This window comes from Eschscholzia californica, unplaced genomic scaffold (genome assembly GCF_041429995.1).
Source record: "Eschscholzia californica isolate CP2 unplaced genomic scaffold, dmEscCali1.0.p SCAF_5, whole genome shotgun sequence".
Classification (NCBI taxonomy): domain Eukaryota; kingdom Viridiplantae; phylum Streptophyta; class Magnoliopsida; order Ranunculales; family Papaveraceae; genus Eschscholzia; species Eschscholzia californica.
The window spans coordinates 12,279,967-12,300,850 of NW_028238472.1; the positions used below are offsets into that span (position 1 = coordinate 12,279,967).

The 20,884-nt window shown below is 40.5% G+C and overlaps 1 protein-coding gene across 2 annotated transcripts; it reads left to right on the forward strand.

The window, feature by feature from the left end:
• The first annotated feature begins 1,633 nt into the window (after positions 1-1,633).
• SYD (P-loop containing nucleoside triphosphate hydrolases superfamily protein) lies at positions 1,634-20,849 on the forward strand. Of its 2 annotated transcripts, XM_086643835.1 has the most exons (34): positions 1,656-1,946; positions 2,165-2,279; positions 2,378-2,439; positions 2,819-4,340; positions 4,999-5,147; positions 5,229-5,293; positions 5,374-5,496; positions 5,605-5,877; positions 6,161-6,447; positions 6,822-6,919; positions 7,042-7,227; positions 7,423-7,603; positions 7,672-7,866; positions 7,961-8,004; positions 8,223-8,279; positions 8,445-8,541; positions 8,609-8,781; positions 8,927-9,140; positions 9,529-9,654; positions 9,742-9,831; positions 9,967-10,083; positions 10,241-10,321; positions 10,444-10,551; positions 11,289-11,458; positions 11,557-11,635; positions 11,734-11,808; positions 12,085-12,182; positions 12,331-12,438; positions 13,040-13,097; positions 13,270-13,482; positions 13,585-16,450; positions 16,544-17,122; positions 17,220-18,245; positions 18,331-20,849. In XM_086643835.1, exons 2-34 carry the CDS (start codon positions 2,175-2,177, stop codon positions 20,661-20,663), a joined length of 11,958 nt encoding a protein of 3,985 aa, XP_086499961.1. In that variant the 5' UTR covers positions 1,656-1,946; positions 2,165-2,174; the 3' UTR covers positions 20,664-20,849. The 2 variants fall into 2 exon arrangements, with proteins under 2 accessions (XP_086499960.1, XP_086499961.1); XM_086643834.1 differs by having other exon boundaries at positions 1,634-1,946; positions 5,374-5,877.
• Positions 20,850-20,884: the final 35 nt, after the last annotated feature.

Sequence of the window (20,884 nt, forward strand, 5' to 3'; positions counted from 1 at the left end):
AGGAAGAGGTCCATCCTCGCCTCCTCAGCAACCTAAGTATGAAAGCACATCCAGCTCTGGATAAAGACGTCCGCCTTCAAATCCTCAACGGACCTCCTGCCGTATATCCGTTGGAGAGACGTTACAGTCATTCAAGATGACAATATCCCGGATATATCCGTCAGGGGTTACATAATTCATATTAATGGTGACAACTCATGCGTTACCACCATTAAAGATGACAACTCATCACCGAATAGCAGTCGATCGAAGACTCTATAAAAGGACCAAGAAGAAGATGATACAGATCATCTGATCTCGGGGCAAACACATCGAGTACAGACTCAATACCATCATCCAACTTCACGTTAAGACACTCACTCGATCACCGATCATCGTTTATCGATTACATACCATCATTTTCTCTCTCATACAGAGGGACCAATCAGTCGTCTACGACACCCCCACTATTACTGTCGTCTTATTCTTTCTCTGTGATAGACTAATCAAACATCCATTGAACCACATACGACTAATCAAAAGAAGGTCGACACATATTTCTCTCTCATGACGATCGCTCCTAAAGAAGGTCGACCTACATTCAAAGGAATACGACCATCATTTTTTCTCTCCTGGGCAACCATTCATCAAGGGAGGTCGACACATGTTTCTCTCTCCTGAAGACCGTTCATCCAAAGAGGACGACATACTTTTCTCTCTCTTGACAATCAAAGCATGAGCAAGTGACTTTATCTCTCCTAGAGGTAAAACCTTTCTTACTTTGCCACATTTATGAGGGTTGCCTTAGCCAAGGACAGACCTCATAATCTCTCTCCAACAAGTCAGTCAATTCGTAGAGAGCGAGACCCGACCACTCTACGAGCCGTGCCTAAACTCCGACACCAACCGACGATAATATTTCCAAGGACATCGTTCACGTACATTTTTACTTCTCTTGCAAGCTTACTGACTTGACCGTCGGAGCCCCCTTAGGCCGGCACCATCCCGGTGTCTCAAGGGACTTACGATCACATGTGTTCTTGTCTCTTTGTCACAGGTTAAAGCCCAAAAATGTCGTCGGTGCCCGCAAAATTATTCACAGGTGGAGGTTCGACATCCTACCAACGGTTTGGTCCAGCTGACTTCTTGACCCGCGATTTCCTACCCTCACAGGTGGATTGTACATAGAATTATATTCATGCTAAATTACAATGAACTGCGATAAGCGTATCAATTTCACGAGATGCTCTAATTGTCTTATCAATGCACATGATACAAATATGGATCACTAGAGAGTCACTATGGTTGAAACTCTCGAGGGATAAACCCGAAAACTACATGAACTTTAATATATGAATGCAACTCAAAATAAAAGAATATTCCATGTTATATATGTGTGTACTTGTACTTAAAAGATATTACGATAAATTTATTAACTTTATCCTCAATTTCAATAAGGATAAATAAGTTTACGAAGATACTGTATAATACCGTTTCATACTATACATGTTTTCTTCGTTAAATTTTTTCTTTCCACAAGATTTATCAATGAATTATATCTGCCGTAAATATTTGATTAGTCGAAATTTAATCACACTTACACACATAATAAATTCTCTTCAACAGTAATTGAAAATTGAAGTTTATATATAGTACATCCGACTTATAGAAAACAAGTCACACCAAAGCCCTCAGAAGCACATAATCGACGGCTACTAAATAAGTCCACACCTATAATAGACATTCATCTTAATTGTGATCAACGGTGTTAGATCTATCAAGATCATCTGTATTTAGGTGACTTCGTTCATTTTTATTTTCACATGATTCCTCGTTTTTTTTTTCTGAAACGAAGAAGCTGAGGTCCGGTGGTTTCTCCTCTACTCTCTCCACTATCTCTCTCTCTAGACTCCTCTCTCTCTCTCTCTAGGTTTTCGATTGTCTGCTCGTTCGGAAGTTTCTTACAGGTGTTGATCGATTTTCGCCCTAAATTCTAGAACTAGGGTTTCGTTTCTTTGTTATCTTTAAGTATTTAAAGAAATTCTTAACTTAGACATTCAACCCTGAATTTAACACTGAAACTGGTCTTAGTCTCTATATTGTTTGATTTCAAGTTCTAATTTTTAACCTAAAATTGTTAATCAAGATGTTGGGGCTAATGAAAAATGATGTGTGCTGAGTGCAGTACTAATGAAATGGCGTCTTCACAACACGTTGAAATGGAGGCGGCCAAGTTCTTGCAGAAACTTATACATGAATCAAAAGACGAGCCAGCTAAATTAGCTAAAAAATTACATGTGGTGAGTGTAATTTGGCCATTTGGGTAGATTTAGGTGAATCTGTGTTTAAGATTGACTGAGTTTCTGATGTGATTTTCAACTGTTTGTTTGTGTATCAGATATGCCAACATATGAAGTTGAGTGGGAAAGAACAGTCCTTGCCATATCAAGTAATATCCAGGTGAAGTTTTATACTCTGTATATGTATTGAAACTGATACCGGAGTAAGTATGGAATATCGAATGTGAAAACCCAGATCAATTCATGTAGGAAAGATGTTCACCTTAAATTCGTAGGAGTTTGATAAAACTACATCTTAATATAAACTGAAGTAAAGGGTAGGTCGATTAGTTTGGTTTAGGACTATATATATGGGTATATTTTAAGATTAGTGAATATTTTTGGTTGTCTCTAGAGCTATGGTGAAAAAGTAACATAAGTTAAAGTTAGACTACTAATCCTCGTTTGGTCCCAGTAACTCTCTACGAAGAGTTATCTTTTTTTTTTAGGGTTTACATTGTCTGTTGCTAAATATTGTAAGTTGATGTTGTCGAGGTCAGGGCTATGGAGACTGTTATCAATCAGCATGGACTTGATATCGAGGCTTTAAAGTCGTCTCATCTTCCTATGAGTGGTGGACCTCAAACTGGGGATGATTCTATAAGTGTAAGGTCAATGGAGACGGATGCACCTGGAAATATGCCTCCTTCAGGTTCCAGTAACATGCCATTAAAAGGTGTACCAATAGGTGCATGGCATGCAGGATCGAGTAGTAAAGGGAAGGAGGAGGTCTATGGGGGATCTGTACAGAGTGTCGGGCCTTTCAGAGATCCTAAACAAGGTGTAGCTGACCATGAGGTGGCCAGGCACGAGGCCAACAAACCACCTGTTGGGCCAAGCAGGGTTGGCAGTGCTGGTCATGATATCTATCAAGGATCCATGTCTCAGAGAAGTGGTGGTTTGTATGAGCACGAAAGTCCATCCAGTCTGGATAGTAGATCTGCAAACTCCCAAGAAAGACCTGACACTGCAAAACTGGAGAAACAGGGAAGCCAAAAAGAAAACAAAAAAGCCGCTACAAAGAGAAAGCGTGCAGGTTCCACATCTGCTGACGCCCACTCTACTGACAACACCCAGCAATTAGATTCTCCTAATACAGGGTCTAAACTAAGAAAGGGGAAGGCAGCAGGCAAGGGGGATCCACAAAGCAATTTTACTGGTAAAGGTGGTGAACAGGCTCATTATGTTGCTCATAGTAGTGGTCCTGGAGAGCATTTGTCGTCAACTCCTGGTGGCATGGGATCTATGTTTAGAGCAAAGCAAGATATTCAGAGTTTACCGGACAAAATGGATAAACCACAGATATCTAATGTGAACTCCATGACCTCAAGTCCTAAAAATCTTGAGGAGCCAGGGCAACATAAAGGAGGTTTCTTTCAGGCCAGACATGATATGGGCAATCCCAGGGGTGTATGGGATCAATTTAAAGCCGGCTTACCATTAGATAGTCCCCAATTATCTAGGTTTGCACCTACTAGTGCTTCAGTTGGTTTCGGGGAAATGAGTAAGGAGTCTGGGACTGCTGGAAATGAAGTAACAAGTAACATTTATGATTCTAAACAGTCAGAAAGTAAGGCTTTTTACGCTTCTGGTCAGATCCCTGAAGGAATCAAGGGTGGTCAGTTTTGGCACCAAAGAAATCCTTATCAATCTCAGGCAATGGCAGAACAATCTTTCAGTGGTAATGCTGAATTTGGAGTTTCTGGAAAATCCCCTCTAGTTGCGAACAATAATACCTCGCAAGGTATTGGTGCAATCTCTGGTAGTTCCAACAAGGTTCATGGAGGACATCCTGGAAGTTTTAGTTCATATGCTACAACAAAAACGGGATTTGCTTCTCCAGTACCATCCAACAATTCTGAATTTAGGAGACCTGAATTCTTGAAGGATGCAGAAGCAAATTTTTCTGATAAAGGTTCAGAAGTTCAGTTTGGTTCAGGTAGTAGTAGAGATGAAGCATCTGGTTTTGCACATGGTGGAGATAATTCACATAAAATTGCCAACACTGATAAAATGATCCAGGTAATGCCTCTCTATATTATGGGTCATTACTTTTTATTCCTAATGTAAGTATCTCGTAGAATATTCTTTATGGTATTTGAGAGGGTCATTTTTTCTGAGCTTTCGTGCTAGAACATTGTGGGGGACTATGTATTTTTTTTTGTGTATTCTTGGGCTCTTGGCTATGTTCCAGTTACTGAAATTCGTCAATGTTGAGGGTAAGTTTAACCTTTAGCAGCCAGGTATTGACCAAGGATGCTTGTTTATATTTCTCTGGTAGCGGACTCATAGTAGATTTTTGGCATTCATGATTAGTTTTTTCAATCCTCGTAGGGTATATATTGCTTTTCTGCAATTTTTACTTTTACCGTGTACTGGCAAGTTGCAGTTTTCCTCCTTCGAACTTTTCAACCTCATATAGTGGTTTTGCTTTCTGTGTATTACTACCACCTATTTCAGTCTTCTCTTGCCCATTGGTGACTATTGATTGTCAAGCTCGCTCAAATCCTAAATTTGGTGTATGCTCGTCACCTGTAATGTAACCTGTTCAAAAGAATGTATTGTTGGAGTATTTGACTCGTCCGTTTTGTTTTAACTACATTTCAAACTTTTCCTGGTCCGAGCTTCAGTATTTGCCTATAAGTTTGTACGTGCTAAAAAAGATGTCTGTTGTGAACAGGGTAGTGGATCTCAGGGACCGCTAAGTAAGAACGATCTTGATACAGGGAAAAGTCCTATTTCCCATACTCATGCCTCCTCAAGCCTGCCCTTTAAGGAACACCATTTGAAACAGCTTAGAGCTCAGTGTCTTGTCTTCTTAGCATTCAGGCATGCTACCTCTCCCCGAACTCTTTTTCTCATCATTTAAATGATGAAATATGCATTTGAGATAGTTTCTTTTACTTACAGAAACGGTTTGATGCCAAGAAAACTACATCTCGAGATTGCCCTTGGAGAGAGCAGCCAAAGAGAAGGCAAGCGCGATTTACTATTATTTTTGTATCTGTCACAATGTGGCCTTGTATCTAACATTTGCACGATAGCTGGTGTGCAGATGGAGCTCGTGGAGAACAAAGTGAGCATAAAGGGAAAGAGATATCTACGAACGAGGCTAGTAGTAATCAAGCTAGTCATGTACTTGGAAGACCAAGTGATATTCATGAAAGAATTCCACCAGGTTCCTCATCTACTACCATCCCGAGGGAGAACAATTCCACTTCCATAGACACATATGACCCAACGAAAGCGAAAAATAAAAGTCCTCTGCTATCTGATGACTCTGCAGCAACAGAAGAAAGGAAACTGCTTTTGGCTGCAAGAAGAAAATCTGAAGCTGAGGCGCATATCCAGGAAACATCAGATCCACAAGTTGCTCTTGCTAGGCATTTTGAGCCCGATTCTCTGATGAATACTGGGAGGAACTTGCCCAAGACTAATCATGAGAAGGATGATTTTGTGAATGATCAACAACAGGTTGGAAGGTCAAACAAATCTTCCTTTTCTGTTCTGGGGGCGAATCAACAACTAAAGCCTGAAATGCTGAGTTTAACAGGAACTGGTAATTATAATGAGGCTTCAATGAATACATTAGCAGCGTCCATGTCTCTCATGCATCAGTGTCACAGTGTTCTTTTCTGCATGCAAATCTGCGTGCAGGTAGACTAGAGAGACCTATTATACTTACAAAGTCAAACAGAACTATGTCAGTCAAGGATCTTGAACATCCAAGGGATGTCCAGTGTTGCGACCACATGTTTCTCTTGTTGAGCATATTTTGAGATAAGATTGTATCTTCTCTACTGTTTTTAATGATTCTTTTCTTGACGGACAATATGGTTCAGGTGATCAAAGCATTCCTGATTCTCGAAAGAACTGCAATATACCTGGATACCAGATTGTTGCCATGGATGATACACAAAAACATGAGAATACTGTCATGGCACTGGAAAGATCTATGGAGCAAGGCGAGAACCCAAGTCGTACTGAATATTCTTCCTCCGCAAAGTACACGACCTCAGAGAAGTGGATTATGGATTATCAGAAGCGGAAGCTTCTTGAAGAACAAAATTGGGCTCTAAAGCAGAGGAGGACAGATCAAAGAATGGCTGTTTCTTTCAATCAGTTAAAGGTAAATAGAGCAGTCTAAGACAGTCATTCTTGTTTTATTTTATTTATTTATTAAAATCTTTGAACTTTTCCTGATTTATCATAACCTTGAGGTGTATGGACACGCAATTATATAATGAGGCAACCTAGCAATATATAGCCATGAAAATGTCGCTCAAGGTCTTCCAGCCAGAATGAGTAGAAGGTGCTCTAGCAAGTGCATAATTACTGTTTATTTTTTTTCCACAGTGCACTAATATACAATGTAGGCTACCTCAAGTTTTTATTTTGAATTTCTTTCCCAATTGTGTTGAACAAATGACTACACATTTACAATTATCATGGCGAGGTTTGGTCCGATGACAATATGAATTGAAGCTTAAGTTTACCTTGCAGGAAACTGTGAGTTCCTCGGAAGATATTTCAGCCAAGACAAAAAGTGTTATTGAACTGAAGAAGCTTCAGCTGCTTCAGCTTCAACGAAGGGTGCGGAGGTATTGATCTCTCTGTTATCGTTTGTTAAGTTTGTCTCTGAGTTTACCTCTTCTAGGTTCCTCCATATTATTTACATCACTTATAATCAACTCAACCCCGTCTTATATTTTTTCTCGAGCAGTGAGTTTTTGCAAGATTTCTTCAAGCCTATTACTTCTGATATGGAACGTCTGAAATCAATTAAGAAACATAGACATGGAAGGCGAGTGAAACAGCTTGAAAAATTTGAACAGAAAATGAAGGAGGAGCGGGCAAAGAGAATTCGTGAGAGGCAAAAGGAATTTTTCAGTGAAATAGAAGTTCATAGGTATGTATTTGAAGTCTTCAGGCTTGTAGTAATGCAACAATTTGTCTTATTTTGCATTTCTTTAGAAACGGGTTCACCAAATTTTTCCCTAGTATATTTTCTTTTTGCAAGCTTTATTTTGTTATTGTTGTTCTTTTCTGTTAAATGTGATATATCAATCCTGACTAGTTGAACTTGTATTCGCTCACTGTTTAGGGAGAGACTCGAAGACTTGTTTAAAACTAAGCGAGAGCGCTGGAAGGGTTTCAATAAGTATGTGAAGGAATTCCATAAGAGGAAAGAGAGGATACATCGCGAGAAGATTGACAGAATCCAACGTGAGAAAATCAACTTGTTGAAGAACAATGATGTGGAGGGGTATCTGCGGATGGTTCAGGTTGTTAGATCTTCCATTTGGTGGTTTATGTTTACCCTTATTTTGTTAGCTAATCTCTTGTCCTGTAGGATGCCAAGTCAGACCGCGTTAAACAACTGCTCAAGGAAACTGAAAAATATCTCCAGAAGCTGGGATCTAAGGTACAGGAGGCGAAGACCATGGCGAGACGGTTTGAGATGGAAATGGATGAAAATCGTGCTGCACCTGTTGTTGAGAAGAATGAGGTTATAGTTGAGACTGAAGATGAAAGTGATCAGGCTGAGGCATGTCATCTCTCCCCCTTCCTCACCCCTTCGGCATTTTCATAAAGTTCTCTTCTTTGATCACTGATTTACTATTGTAATTCATCTTTTGCAGCATTATCTGGAAAGCAACGAGAAATACTACATGATGGCTCATAGGTATTGTATAAATCTTAGTTTCTTCTCTATTGTGTATAACTGATGCATGTTGTGTTTATCAATAAGTTATGCTCTTCCTTGCTAAATTTCTCGTCCACTTCCAGTTTCCCTTACCCTTCTTCTGTTTCTGAATTAAATTTCGATTCATCCTATGATCCTAGTTCACATGACCTGGATTTTAGATAGATTTTTTTTTAATACTTTATTATTTTCTGCAGTATAAAAGAGAGCATAGCAGAGCAGCCAACTTCTCTTCAGGGTGGAAAATTAAGAGAGTAAGATGATCCATGATAAGTCTTACTGCTTCTGCATACATCTCAACTTAAATTCTGCTTATTTCTCGCTTAAGAGATGATATATTGCATATGCACTACTTTATTTAGTTAGAGTTTCGTTCCTTGATGTAGTTTTGTCAATCTAATTCACGTTTTGATTTGTAGGTACCAAATGAATGGTTTGCGCTGGTTGGTCTCGTTATATAACAATCATTTGAATGGCATTCTTGCTGATGAAATGGGTCTGGGTAAAACTGTTCAGGTATGATTTCGAAGTCAATTCAGAGTTAGGATCAGCATGCAGAATCTTATTGATTTCGTTTTTGTAGGTTATCTCTCTAATATGCTACTTAATGGAAACAAAAAATGATAGAGGACCTTTTCTGGTGGTAGTACCATCCTCCGTTCTTTCAGGATGGATATCAGAACTTAGCTTCTGGGCCCCTAGCATAAACAAGATCGCGTATGCTGGTCCTCCCGAGGAGCGACGCAGATTATTCAAGTAACTGCCGTCTGCCTACCAAATTTACTATCTTTTTCTTCATTAGGTTAATTATGTGAAGAACAACTTATAGCTTTATTCTTCCAAATAAAAGCATTTGTATTCTTCAATAGAAAGGAAATCTCATCTTTCTTTGCCTCTTCAGGGAAATGATCGTTCCGCAGAAATTCAACGTCCTCTTGACAACTTATGAGTACTTGATGAATAAGCATGATAGACCAAAGCTAAGCAAAATACAGTGGCATTATGTTATTATTGATGAAGGTCATCGAATTAAGAATGCTTCTTGTAAGCTGAATGCTGATTTAAAGCACTACCAGAGCTCTCATAGATTGTTACTGACTGGAACACCTCTTCAGGTCATTGTCTATTCTATCGTTGTGTTTACCTTCTTTCCTTATTAAATGCTGTTGAGCCTTGGTTGCGTCTAAGAAATGCTTAGTTGTTTGCTTCGACAAGGTGCATAACAACACTTTGTTTTCATTGTCTCGCAGTATCATGATCTTATTTGTTTACTTCTCTTCAGACATCTTATTCAGTTTTTCTAAGACAAGCTTGTTCATTTCTTCTTGTACATGTCATATACCAAATAAGCAGTATTTTTGGTGTACCGTATTATTTTTGGCCTCAATTTTGTGCGCTGATCCTGTTTTGGTTATTGTCGGTTGCATCTGCTTAGAGTTCATAATACTTTATTATTCTTTTTGGTGTTACTGATATTTGTTTTTTTTTTGTTTAATGATGTAGAATAACCTTGAGGAGTTATGGGCTCTTCTAAACTTCTTGTTACCAAACATTTTCAACTCATCGGAGGATTTTTCTCAGTGGTTCAACAAACCATTTGAGAGTAGTGCTGATACCTCACCTGATGATGTAAGCTTTGATATTTCTATGTTGCTTCCTCTTGTCTTTTTCCTGCTTAACGCCTTATGAAAAACTGATGCTTCTGTTGTTGAGCAGGCTTTACTGACAGAGGAAGAAAATCTCCTGATCATAAACCGCCTTCACCAAGTTCTTCGACCTTTTGTTCTCAGAAGACTTAAACACAAGGTCTGAAAACCATGTTGTTTCTATATCTAGATCTAGGGTTTCCCTGAATTCTATCAATTGTCTCTGATTGCAAAATTATGGCAAATTCATTTGTCCCATTTTAATGTTTTTGTGTTCTTAATACTGTTTTGGTAGGTTGAACATGAATTGCCTGAAAAGATTGAAAGGCTAATTAGATGTGAGGCTTCCGCTTATCAGAAGCTCTTGATTAAAAGAGTTGAAGACAATCTTGGCTCAATTGGAAATTCAAGGGTTCTCTTCTGCACTTGTGTTTATTTCATCTGTTCATTTTTGTTTCGGAGTTTCACTTTTACATAGTAAAGCGTTCATGACTGTGAGGACATTATTGTTTTAACTTTCTTTATCAATTGGCTAAAATTATCCTGATCTTTTTCCTACACATAATCAGGCTCGCGCTGTGCACAATTCCGTTATGGAAATGCGTAATATATGCAATCATCCATATATCAGCCAACTTCATGCAGAGGAGGCAAGTTTCTGTTTCTTTTCTGTTGTGCCAGAGCATTTCTTGTTCCCAGTCGAACTTTTTCCAGTTTTGCCGCCTGATTCTTTCTTCTTAACGGTTTATGTCAACCTGCTCTCTGTTTTTAGATTGATAGCATGATACCTAGACATTATCTCCCACCAATCGTGAGGCTCTGTGGAAAGCTTGAAATGTTAGATCGATTGCTACCGAAGCTAAAAGCTACTGATCACCGGGTATGCATATTTTTATAATATGTTTATATTTGTACAAATATGCATTGCATCAGATCTTGCTCCCGAGAAGGCAAGACACTGTTTTTGGTTTTCCGCAGTTCAAGCATTATCTAAGTACCACCCACGTATTGATGTAATTTGATACGTAGTCTGTTAGTCATGATCTTGTGCTTTAGTTATTGTTTTGAGCTTCTAGTGCTTCAGTTATCTGGGCACTCTTTAGGGCTGCGCGCTTTCTGAAAGTCAAGATAAGCTCAGCCTCTTAATCTGGGTTCTTATGGAAATCACTGTGATAAGGGTTGACAGTAAAATGAATTTTATCTAGAGAAAGGAAACCAAGAACAAGCTGATAAGACATAGAACTATAGAAGCCCAAAAAAGATACAAATTTCCATTCATTTTATACCTCAAAAGACCGCAAACAAGTCCATCATAGACAGTTCTTTACTCATATACGATTTTTCGCACGTCCATTGTTCTTCACTTCTTCTTAATCTGAATAAAGAACCTACGTATCATTCTAAAGTAGCATCTTATATTCTGATCCTTATGGAAGGTCGTGCAAAGACTATATTACATAAAAGGACCAAATTCTATATACTATGTTAGTATGTTAGTGCTTTGTCTATTGCATGATCTAGCGATGATTAAGGATGTGGACGTTTTAGGGTTCATGGGAGCTATGTATTTCTTGTCTCTGTACTTATGGGAACTAATCTTGATTTGTAATGGCATAGGTTCTTTTCTTCTCTACAATGACTAGGCTGCTTGATGTCATGGAGGAATATCTTCGCTGGAAACAGTATAAGTATCTTAGGCTGGATGGACATACATCAGGAGGTGATCGTGGGGGGCTTATTGAGGAATTTAACCGACCAGACTCCTCTGCTTTTATCTTTTTGTTAAGGTGTTTCATATGTTTCTAGCTATTGATGTTCATTGATTTGACACTTGTTCCATAATAAAGACATCCTCTTCAGAGCTAATGTTTGTGTGTGTTGCCAGTATCCGAGCTGGGGGTGTCGGAGTCAATCTGCAAGCTGCCGATACTGTCATTATATTCGACACAGACTGGAATCCTCAGGCAATGTTCTGTCAAGATTTCTCATTGTTTTTCCGTCCATATTAAGTCAATTGCAAATTTTAACTAGTAGCCATTATTGTTTTTTTGACGATTTCTAGGTTGACCTGCAAGCACAAGCAAGGGCTCATAGAATTGGTCAGAAGAAGGATGTACTTGTTTTGCGGTTTGAAACGGTAATCATTAGATCGTGTATTATATAGGGTTAACGTGGTTACCAATCATTAGTACTCTGGTAACATTGTCCCGTTTTTAACGGATGATGTGCCAGAGTATGAAATGATTTGTACACTAAAGTTCACATAATTATGTTTATGTACCCTCTGAAGTATCAACAAGTGTCAATTACAGGTGTAAACATGGAAAAATTACTTTAAAACGGAGTTTCCATGTTAGGTAGCTATATATAATCTGTAAGTTCAACGACTTATAACTATAATTGTTGTTATAAGGTGCGGACTGTGGAGGAGCATGTAAGAGCTGCAGCTGAGCACAAACTGGGGGTTGCTAACCAGAGTATTACTGCTGGATTTTTTGATAACCATACAAGGTATGTTTATTGTTTTGTAAATCCCGTGTAAAAGAATTTTTGTCCCTTTAATGTGTTTTTTCTTCAGCTTGTTGCTTGTTTATTGTTTGTTTGGTGCTCAGCTTCTAGTTGGTTTAAGCTGATGTATTTGTCTGTAATGCTGTCACAGTGCGGAGGATCGGAGGGAATATTTGGAAACCTTGTTGAGGGAGAATAAGAAAGAAGAGTCTGCCTCTGTTTTGGATGATGATGCTCTAAATGATATCTTAGCTCGCAGGTAAATCTTGTTTAGAGTTCAACTTTTACCTTTTTATTATATCTATTCACTAAATTGTTTTGAGCGTAAAGTGTGATTATTAGACTGTTAGTCTTCACCTGCTTGCTGCGCAGATCCATATATACGTATATGAGCACATATATACTGTATATGCATTTCTCTGGTCATTTTCAGTGTAATATTTGGGCTGATATGATACCATTATGGACCTTTTCCATTTCGATTACTTCATTAAATTAATGCAACCTTCTCTATCTCTACCAAATATTCCGACCATTTTGCGTAGTTTTTTGTGTCTCTAATGACAAAATTGGATGGTTGTAAGTGTCACAAAATATTGGATGGCAAAACATTCAAGATTTGGTTGAAAATGATGGTTTGTAGTACAGTAGGGTTGGCATTTATTTGGGCATTTAATACATTACATACAAGTATACAATTTTAAACTCTAATCCTACTCATGACCTCGACGTTAACGATGCTCAGACCGAACACATTTTCTTTTTCCCGTTTTTGTTCAGAGGTCGTTCTGTTTTTCTTATCATTTGGTCTCTACTTCTTGCTAGAGTTTAACTTTTTTGATCCTTTTGTGTTGTCTCAGTGAGTCTGAAATTGACAAATTTGAGCTGGTTGACAAACAAAGGCGTGAAGAAGAGATGGTATGTTGCTTTTGCTTTTTTTTTTTTTTTTTTGTTGAGAATGTTGCTTTTGCTTGTACCTTCAGTTTCATCTTTTCTGTTTTTCTTTTTTCGTCAACCATAACACAACAAAACCCCTTCATTGGAAAATAAGTGCCTTCCTAACCTTGTTTCCTACTGAAATATTCCACAGGCAGCATGGCATAAGTTGTTTCAGAGATCAGACAGAGATGATCCTGAGCCTTGTCCTCCAATACCCTCCCGACTTGTGACAGATGACGATCTGAAGTCATTTGTTAAAGCCATGCAAGTATACGAGGAATCTAATGCAGGTTTAAAACGGAAAAATGAATATCTTGGTGTTCAGGACAGTCAGCACTATGGAAGGGGTAAAAGAGCGAGAGAGGTTGGTATCTTGTCTAAACGAACTTAATGTGGTTCTTTGTCCCATTCTTTCTTGAAGGGGCTCATGTAACGAATCATCCTTTTGTGGATTTCTTTTTTGTAGGTGCGATCTTATGAAGACCAAATGACTGAAGAAGAATTTGAGAAGCTGTGTCAGGTTGATGCTCCTGAATCCCCCAAATCCAGAGAAGGAACTCAAGATACGATTGTAATAGCAGATGCCAGAGGGTCCGAATTGGGTACTTTGGAACAGCTACCGACACAGATGGGTGAGCCAACAACATTGCCACTACCTGTCGGAGCAGTACCACCAGCACCCTCTCAGCTGACACCACCAACACCGCCTCCACCACCCTCTCAGCTGACAGTTACACCACCACCACCACCACCCTCTCAGCTGACAGTTACACCACCACCCTCTCAGCTGACAGCCACACCACCATCTCTACCAATAATACCAATACTAACACCTACACAGACTGTGAAACCAGCAGCACTTCCTACATCAACACCACCACCACCACCACCACCACCAGCTCGAGTTCCGTCAACACTACCAATAATAACACCGTCACTACCAAAACAACCACAAGTCTCTCCAGAGCCTGTGGTGCCATCGACTAGAGAGCTGCAACAACCAATTAAGCGAGGGCGTGGAAGACCTAAGAGAGCAGTATCTGTCATCTCGTCATCTGCGGCTGCTCTAGCAGCACCATCGGTCACTGTTAGCCAACTGGATTTTGGATCACGGGGAGCAGCAGTCCCAATCACTACTATGCCTTCCGCATCTGGTACTTCACCAGGTTATGTTGATGTTAAAGGTGGGACTGGAGCCTCACAGCATGAATTCGGTTCTGGGACTACTCCCAGTCCCGTAACCACAAGTCCCGTCCCTTCTGTCATCACGCAAGGTAGGGGCCGTGGCCGGGGCCGTGGCCGAGGCCGGACTCAAAGCGGATCAAGTACACCACAAGATCGCAGAAAGAAACAGACTCTCGGTTCACCTGCTATTGTCCCTGAAATTACTATTGTTTCACCAACCACAACAAGAAGGGGCGTCATCGCAGAAGTAAGTAAACCATCTGGGGATATAAATGAACCTACCCTTACCAGTGGTATTGGAGGCACAACTTCAGTAACCATGGCATCAGATAGCTCTTCAGCCTCCATCTTTTCCCAAGACAAGCACAATTCAGGCAGTAAGCAACAACCTGAGACAAGTAAACCAACAATTGTTAGTTTTGAGGTCAACCCAATCTCCGGATTGCAGAAGTTAGTTGAATTAGTTCCGGCTCAACTTCCTATTCCAACCACTGTTGAAGTAGACAAGAGTGACGCTCCTGTGGTGGGCAAAAATGAATCAGACAGTACGATTACCAGGTCTGAGTTAACACCAATTATGTCGGGTACCACTTCATCACATAAAGCAGATTGCACAGGGGTAGTAGAATCAAACAAGGCTGAAGTTGTGAAGGCTAGTTTGCTTCAGAGTTCACTTGAAGCCAAAGTTGATAAAGCATATGCCCATGGCATGTCAGCATTGGAACAAGACTTGATGGACAGGAGAAACCTTCGAACGGAACCCGTGGATTCCATATCGAGGAAGAAACAAAAATCTGCCAAGAAATCTGAGCCTACTTTCTCCCCAAAATTTCATAATGCTGAAATTGGTATCAGCTCCTCAACTCCAGAGCTTCAAAGCACTTCAAGGGGCACTGACGCTACTTTGGTAATAGAGCCTCCTACAGTCAAGCCTCTTGAACTTGTCAGAGCAGAAGATAATGTGAATGTTGGTAACAAACCAAATATAAGCACAGAGATGAATGATGTATCACCAGTGCATGCCACCTCTCGCCAGACAAGGTTTTCTGCAGCGAAAGATAAGGCAAGGGCTGCTCCTGCTGTTAAGCGTGGCCCTAAAAAGAAAGATTTGGCTAGGGCTGCTGCTGCTGCCGTGAGCAGCGCTGCATCCCTTACCCATGGTAATTTGGGTGTGCCGCAGGTGGAGAGCAGTATTAAAATTGGTTCTACAGAAGGTAACGTTATGAAAAATAAACAAGAAACTGAGGATGAGAAGCTGAGAGCAGCCTCTAACGACAAATGTTCAAGCTCTGATGTAGTAGTACAAGGGTTTAACCCCATCGATAGGTCGGATCTTTCTACCAGAAGCATGCTGCAAGAATCCTTGCCAACTCTTCAAGGGAATGCTGGAAGTTCTTCAGAGAAGAAACTTTCATGTACAAAAGCAGTGGTTACAGAAGCAGTGGGTCCTGCATTGTCCTCTCTTCCGTCTAAAACAACTGAGAAAAATATTGTTGTTTCCTCGAGCCTAGACTCACGCCAGGCAGAAAGTGCAGATAGAGGTTTTATAGGAACAGGTGAACTGATGACTGGTGGTAGAGGTCCACAAATTGTTCAAGCTGAAAAAGCTGCTGATATTGTATCTGACGTACAACTTGTTCAGGAATTAAACGACGTGAAGAGATTAGATTGCTTATCACAAAAAATGCATCTGTCTGGTTCACGAGCTGTGCATGTGCATACTGCCAGTTCCAGGGACACGAATTCTTCATGTGTAGAAGCTGAACAAGCCAAAGCACATCTCAAGTCAAATAATGAAGGTATTCCATGTGAGACTGAACATAGGAATAACGAAGGTAAATCTTCAAGTATAGGTGCTGAAGGTAATCTTTCAGAGAACTCACAGTCTTCAACACTATCGACCTCAAAGGCTGCTTCTCCAGTTCCCATCATTCCGGATAAAAAACAAGAAAATCCATTTGATGGAGCAAATGTGTTGATAAAACCCACTTATGGAGACCATGCTGAGAGCCTGGCTGTGAATCTTACTGGACCCCTTCATGAAAGGAAGTTAGAAATTAGTCATAGTGAAGCAGGTATTGCTTTTGGAGGTGTTGATGACGTGGTAGATTCAGTGAAGGTTACTGGAAAGAAGTCTCCAGAAACAGGTACTGTAGTGATTACTGTCTTGAATTCTTGCCAAAGCTTTATTTATCATTTCTATTGAATAATTTTTCCCGTGGTTGTGATTCTTTTTGTAGTTGTCTCTAGCGACAATATAGACGAATCTGGAGCAGAAGTAGTTCTGCCTTTAAAAGCTAGTTCAGTAGTCCCTATCCTTCCCATTAGAAATCGTCAAAATCCATCTGATGGAGAAAATGCTGTGAAAGAGCCCAAAGATGCAGGATGTGTTGAAAGCATGGCAGCTGATGCTACTGAATCCATTCCTGAATTGAATGTGGAAGTTGACGTGATAAAAACTGCTGATGTTTGTGGGTCAAGTGCTTCTTGTAGTGAGATAGATGCACTTGCAGGAACTGATGAAGAGCCTAGCGCGAAGGTGGCCATCAATAATACTGAATGCATCAAAGTAGAATCTTCTGAACCCCCTCAAGATATGAATCTTGAGATTGATACCAGTGAAGCTGGTATTGATGGAGAAAGTATCAGAAAAGAAACCATGGATGGGGACCACGCTGAAAGCAAGGCAGCAGTAGCTATTGAACCCCCTCTTGAACTACATGTACAAGCTAATGTCAGTGAAGTTTGTATTGTTTCCGGAACTGTTGATGACTTGGTGGATTCAAGGCAGCTTAGCCAGGAGAAGTTTTCCCCAGCAGGTACTATGGTGATTGCTCATTGTTTTTGGGATCCTCCGAAAACGTTTATTACATGTCTTGGTTAAATTGTTGTTCCGTGGTTGTGAGTCTTTTGCAGGTGCATCTAGCTACGAGATGGATGCATGTGAAGGAGCAGCTAGAGTTTTCACAGTAGCTGAAAGAGATGCCAGAGTTCCAGCTTTTGAAGCTAGTTCTCCAGTCCCCGTCATTCCAATTAGGAATCATGAAAATCTGTCTGAGGAAGAAAATATCACAAAAGAGCCCGTGGATGCAGAAATGGCAGTTGTTGCTACTGTATCCCCTCCTGAATTGACTGTCGAAGTTAATCTCAGTGAAGTTAGTAATGTTTCTGAATCTTTTTGTGATATGGTAGACTCTGGTGTTCCTACCAACGAGGAAGATCCATGTAGAGAGGTTACAGAGGTAGACATTGTTTCGGTAATGACGAAAACGGATTCCACAATTCTGGCCTTAAATGCTTGTTCTGAAGTCTGTGTTCTCCCAATCAATAGTCCCAAAAATCATTCTGGTGAAGAGACTATCACAAAAGAGCTAAAGGATGAATTTCATACTGAAAACATTGTGGAAGAAACTCCTAAACCACATCCTGAAATGAATGTTGGAGTTAATGTCAATGAAGCTGGTATTGGTGGAGAGAGTATTATGGAGGTATCTGTGGATAGAGACCAGACTGAGAGCATGACAGCGGATTCTACTGAACCCCCTTTCGGAATGAATTTAGAAGTTAGTGAACTCAGCGCTGTTTTTCCTTCTGTTGATAACTTAATGGATTCAAGACAGCTTAGCAGAGAGAAGTCTACTACAGCAGCCACACCGAACGCTGTTTCTGCTGGGATTGTGAACGATGTCAGCGTTCCGGCATTAGAGGCTACTTCTCTAGTCCCCATCCTTCGAGACGAAAGTTGCCAGAATCTAATTGGAGAGAATATCATGGAAGAACCCATGGACGGAGACCATGTTGAAATCTTGGCAGTGGAGAGTTCCGAAGCCCCCCAAGAAATGAATGTAGAAGTTGAGGCCAATGAAGTGGGTACAGATTCTGGATCTGTTGATAATTTGGTTGACTCTGTACAGCTTGGCAGCGTGAAGTCCACTCATGCAGGTAGTATAGTGTCTTGTTATACTCTTCTTTTGGGGACTATCAGACTATTTATTTCTTAGTTTCTGATGTAGTGGTTATTTTGCAGGTGATTCTAGCATGCAGATAGATTCATCTGAAGGAGCCGAGACAGTTTCTGCAATGGCTGAAGTAGATTCTTCAATTCGAGAAGAGAGACAGAAATCTGCGGCTTTTGATGCTTCTATTAGACAAACGCGTACAAACATCTCAAACCAAGGTCAATGTGAAACTGACTCTACAACACTGGGTCTTCACATATCTACAGAGCAAGTTGACTTACTAGGACAAGGCAAACCAAGTAAAATAATTGTAGAACCTTATTATGCACCCGTGAGTCAACCACCTTTGCCTGTTGCCGACGATATTGATACTCCTGTCAACCAATGTAGTGACGTAGAGAACATAACTCCTGCTATAAATATTAATACTGCTGAAGCCCTGTCAGAACCCGTAGACATTCGTTCTCATGGAAATGCCGAATTTAGTGATGCCACATCCATTCCTGGATTACCTGAACCTTCTCTATTTGAGTCAAAAGATGTTTCTTTTGAAGAAGTCGAAGTAGCTCCAAGTGAAGCAATGGACGTAGCTAACACATCTCCGAACATTGCCGAAACTGAATGTACAAAGGGGGTGCCGGTACAAGTTACTATGGAGGAAGTGAGCTCTCCATGTGGAACACCAAACCTCGCTGATTGCACTACAATATCTGAATATGCATTGGAGGACCCAAACCAAGTGGTTGTGAAGGAAGTCGAAGTAGCTCCATGTGAAGCACTTGAAGTTGTAGGATCTGTGAGATCAGATGCTCCAGAGGAAGCAAATGAACTCGATAAATTTGAAGACAATAAGATGCTTAGTGGCAGCAAGTCTTCAGATGAGGAGATCCCTGATCTTGTCCATAGAGATGTTGTTTGTGCTGCTTCTGCTGGTTCTGTGAATCCAGGGGACACCGACGACAATGAGAAACAGGAGAGGAAGGCAGGCCCCAATGAAATATCTGATCAGTCCACCTTCATCACTGGAGGGGGAAACATTTCAGAGAAAACTCTTGAAGAGAGTTTAGCACCAGTTACTTCACCAAGTGAGCATAGCGAGGAAAACATCTCTAATTCTGTGAATGATACTCCAATGATGGATGTTTCTGAGAGTGTTGAAGTTGATGGAAATAATGATTCAGCAGATATTAACTTATCCACCTATGCTCCTGGAGCTGAGCAAGTCTCGGAGAGAGCTCACACGGAGAGTTCAGTACCAGTCAGTTCAGGCGGTGATCTGGAAGAGGATCACAAAAAGGCAAGCACAGAAAACATCTCTTGTGACGTGGACACACCAATGTTGAGTGTCAAAGTTGATAGCCAAGAATGTTTAGAAGGAAATGTTAACCCATCCAGCTCTGCTTCTGTGGAAGAGAACACCTCAGAGATAATTCCCGAGGAGAATACAGCGCCAGTCAGCTCACTGGGTGAGAAAGTAGAGGATGCTAATACCTCAGAAAATGTTAACTCACCCATCTCTGCTGTTGGAGAGGAAACCATTCCAGAGATAGTGCCTGAGGAAGGTTCTTCACCAGTCAATTTGGTAAGTGAGCAAGCACATGATCAGACTGTTGGTGTCGCAACCGACCTCTCTCATACTGAGGTGAATGTTCCAGTGATGGGTGTTCCCGTAGGTGTTCAATTAGATGTAAAAGAAGAGGCACCAGTCAGTTCAGCAGGTGAGCAAGTGCATGATCACAATACTGCAGGAGAAACCAACATCTCTTTTACTGAGGAGAATGTTCCAGTGGTGGATGTCTCTGAAGGTGGTGAAGTAGATGGAAAAGAATGTTTAGCCTTTCCCATCACCGCTGTTGGGGAGGAAAAAATCTCGCAGAAAGCTTCCTTAGAAAGTCTACTACCGATCAGTTCAGAGGGTGACCCGAGGGGGGATGGAAGTGTTTCAGAGAAAGCTCCCATGGATAGTGCAGAAGTGGTTGGTTCGTCAGGTGACCAAGTATTGGAGGATCACAAAAGTGCAGGAACAACCCAGAATTCTGAGGTTCTGGGTGATAATCCAACAGTAGATATTTCAGGAAGTGTTGTAGCGGATGAGAAAGATGCAGAAAACTCATTGGAATCTGTTCAAGGAGACAGACAGAGCTCAGAAAAAGCTCCAATGGAGAGTTCGGAAGATAACACACCAAAGGATGATGCGGAAACTGATATTATCTCTAAAGCTGTGGAGGATGGTGCTGTAATGGTGAATCTTTCAGAAAGTGTTGAAGTAGATGGAAAAGAGATTTCAGCAGGAAATGTTAACTCGTCATCTTCAATACCACCAGCACAGGAAAATGTCCCAGAGAATGTTCCTACAGGGAATTCATTAGATGTTTTTTCAGAAGGCGGTCGGGCAAGTTAGAAGCTGTAAAATTCGTAATTTATTATGTAAATGACAATTTACCTTGCTTGGCCAGTTTATTTAGGCAGGCTCTGAATGGTATATGTAAAATCTTATTAAGTTATGAGGCTCTCTACAAACTACCTAGTTCACATACTCCATTTCCATCTTTTTTGAACTGATCAGAATAGCATGTGGTTCCTCTCAGTTTCTTTAGTTTTCTTTTCTTATTTAAAATGGTC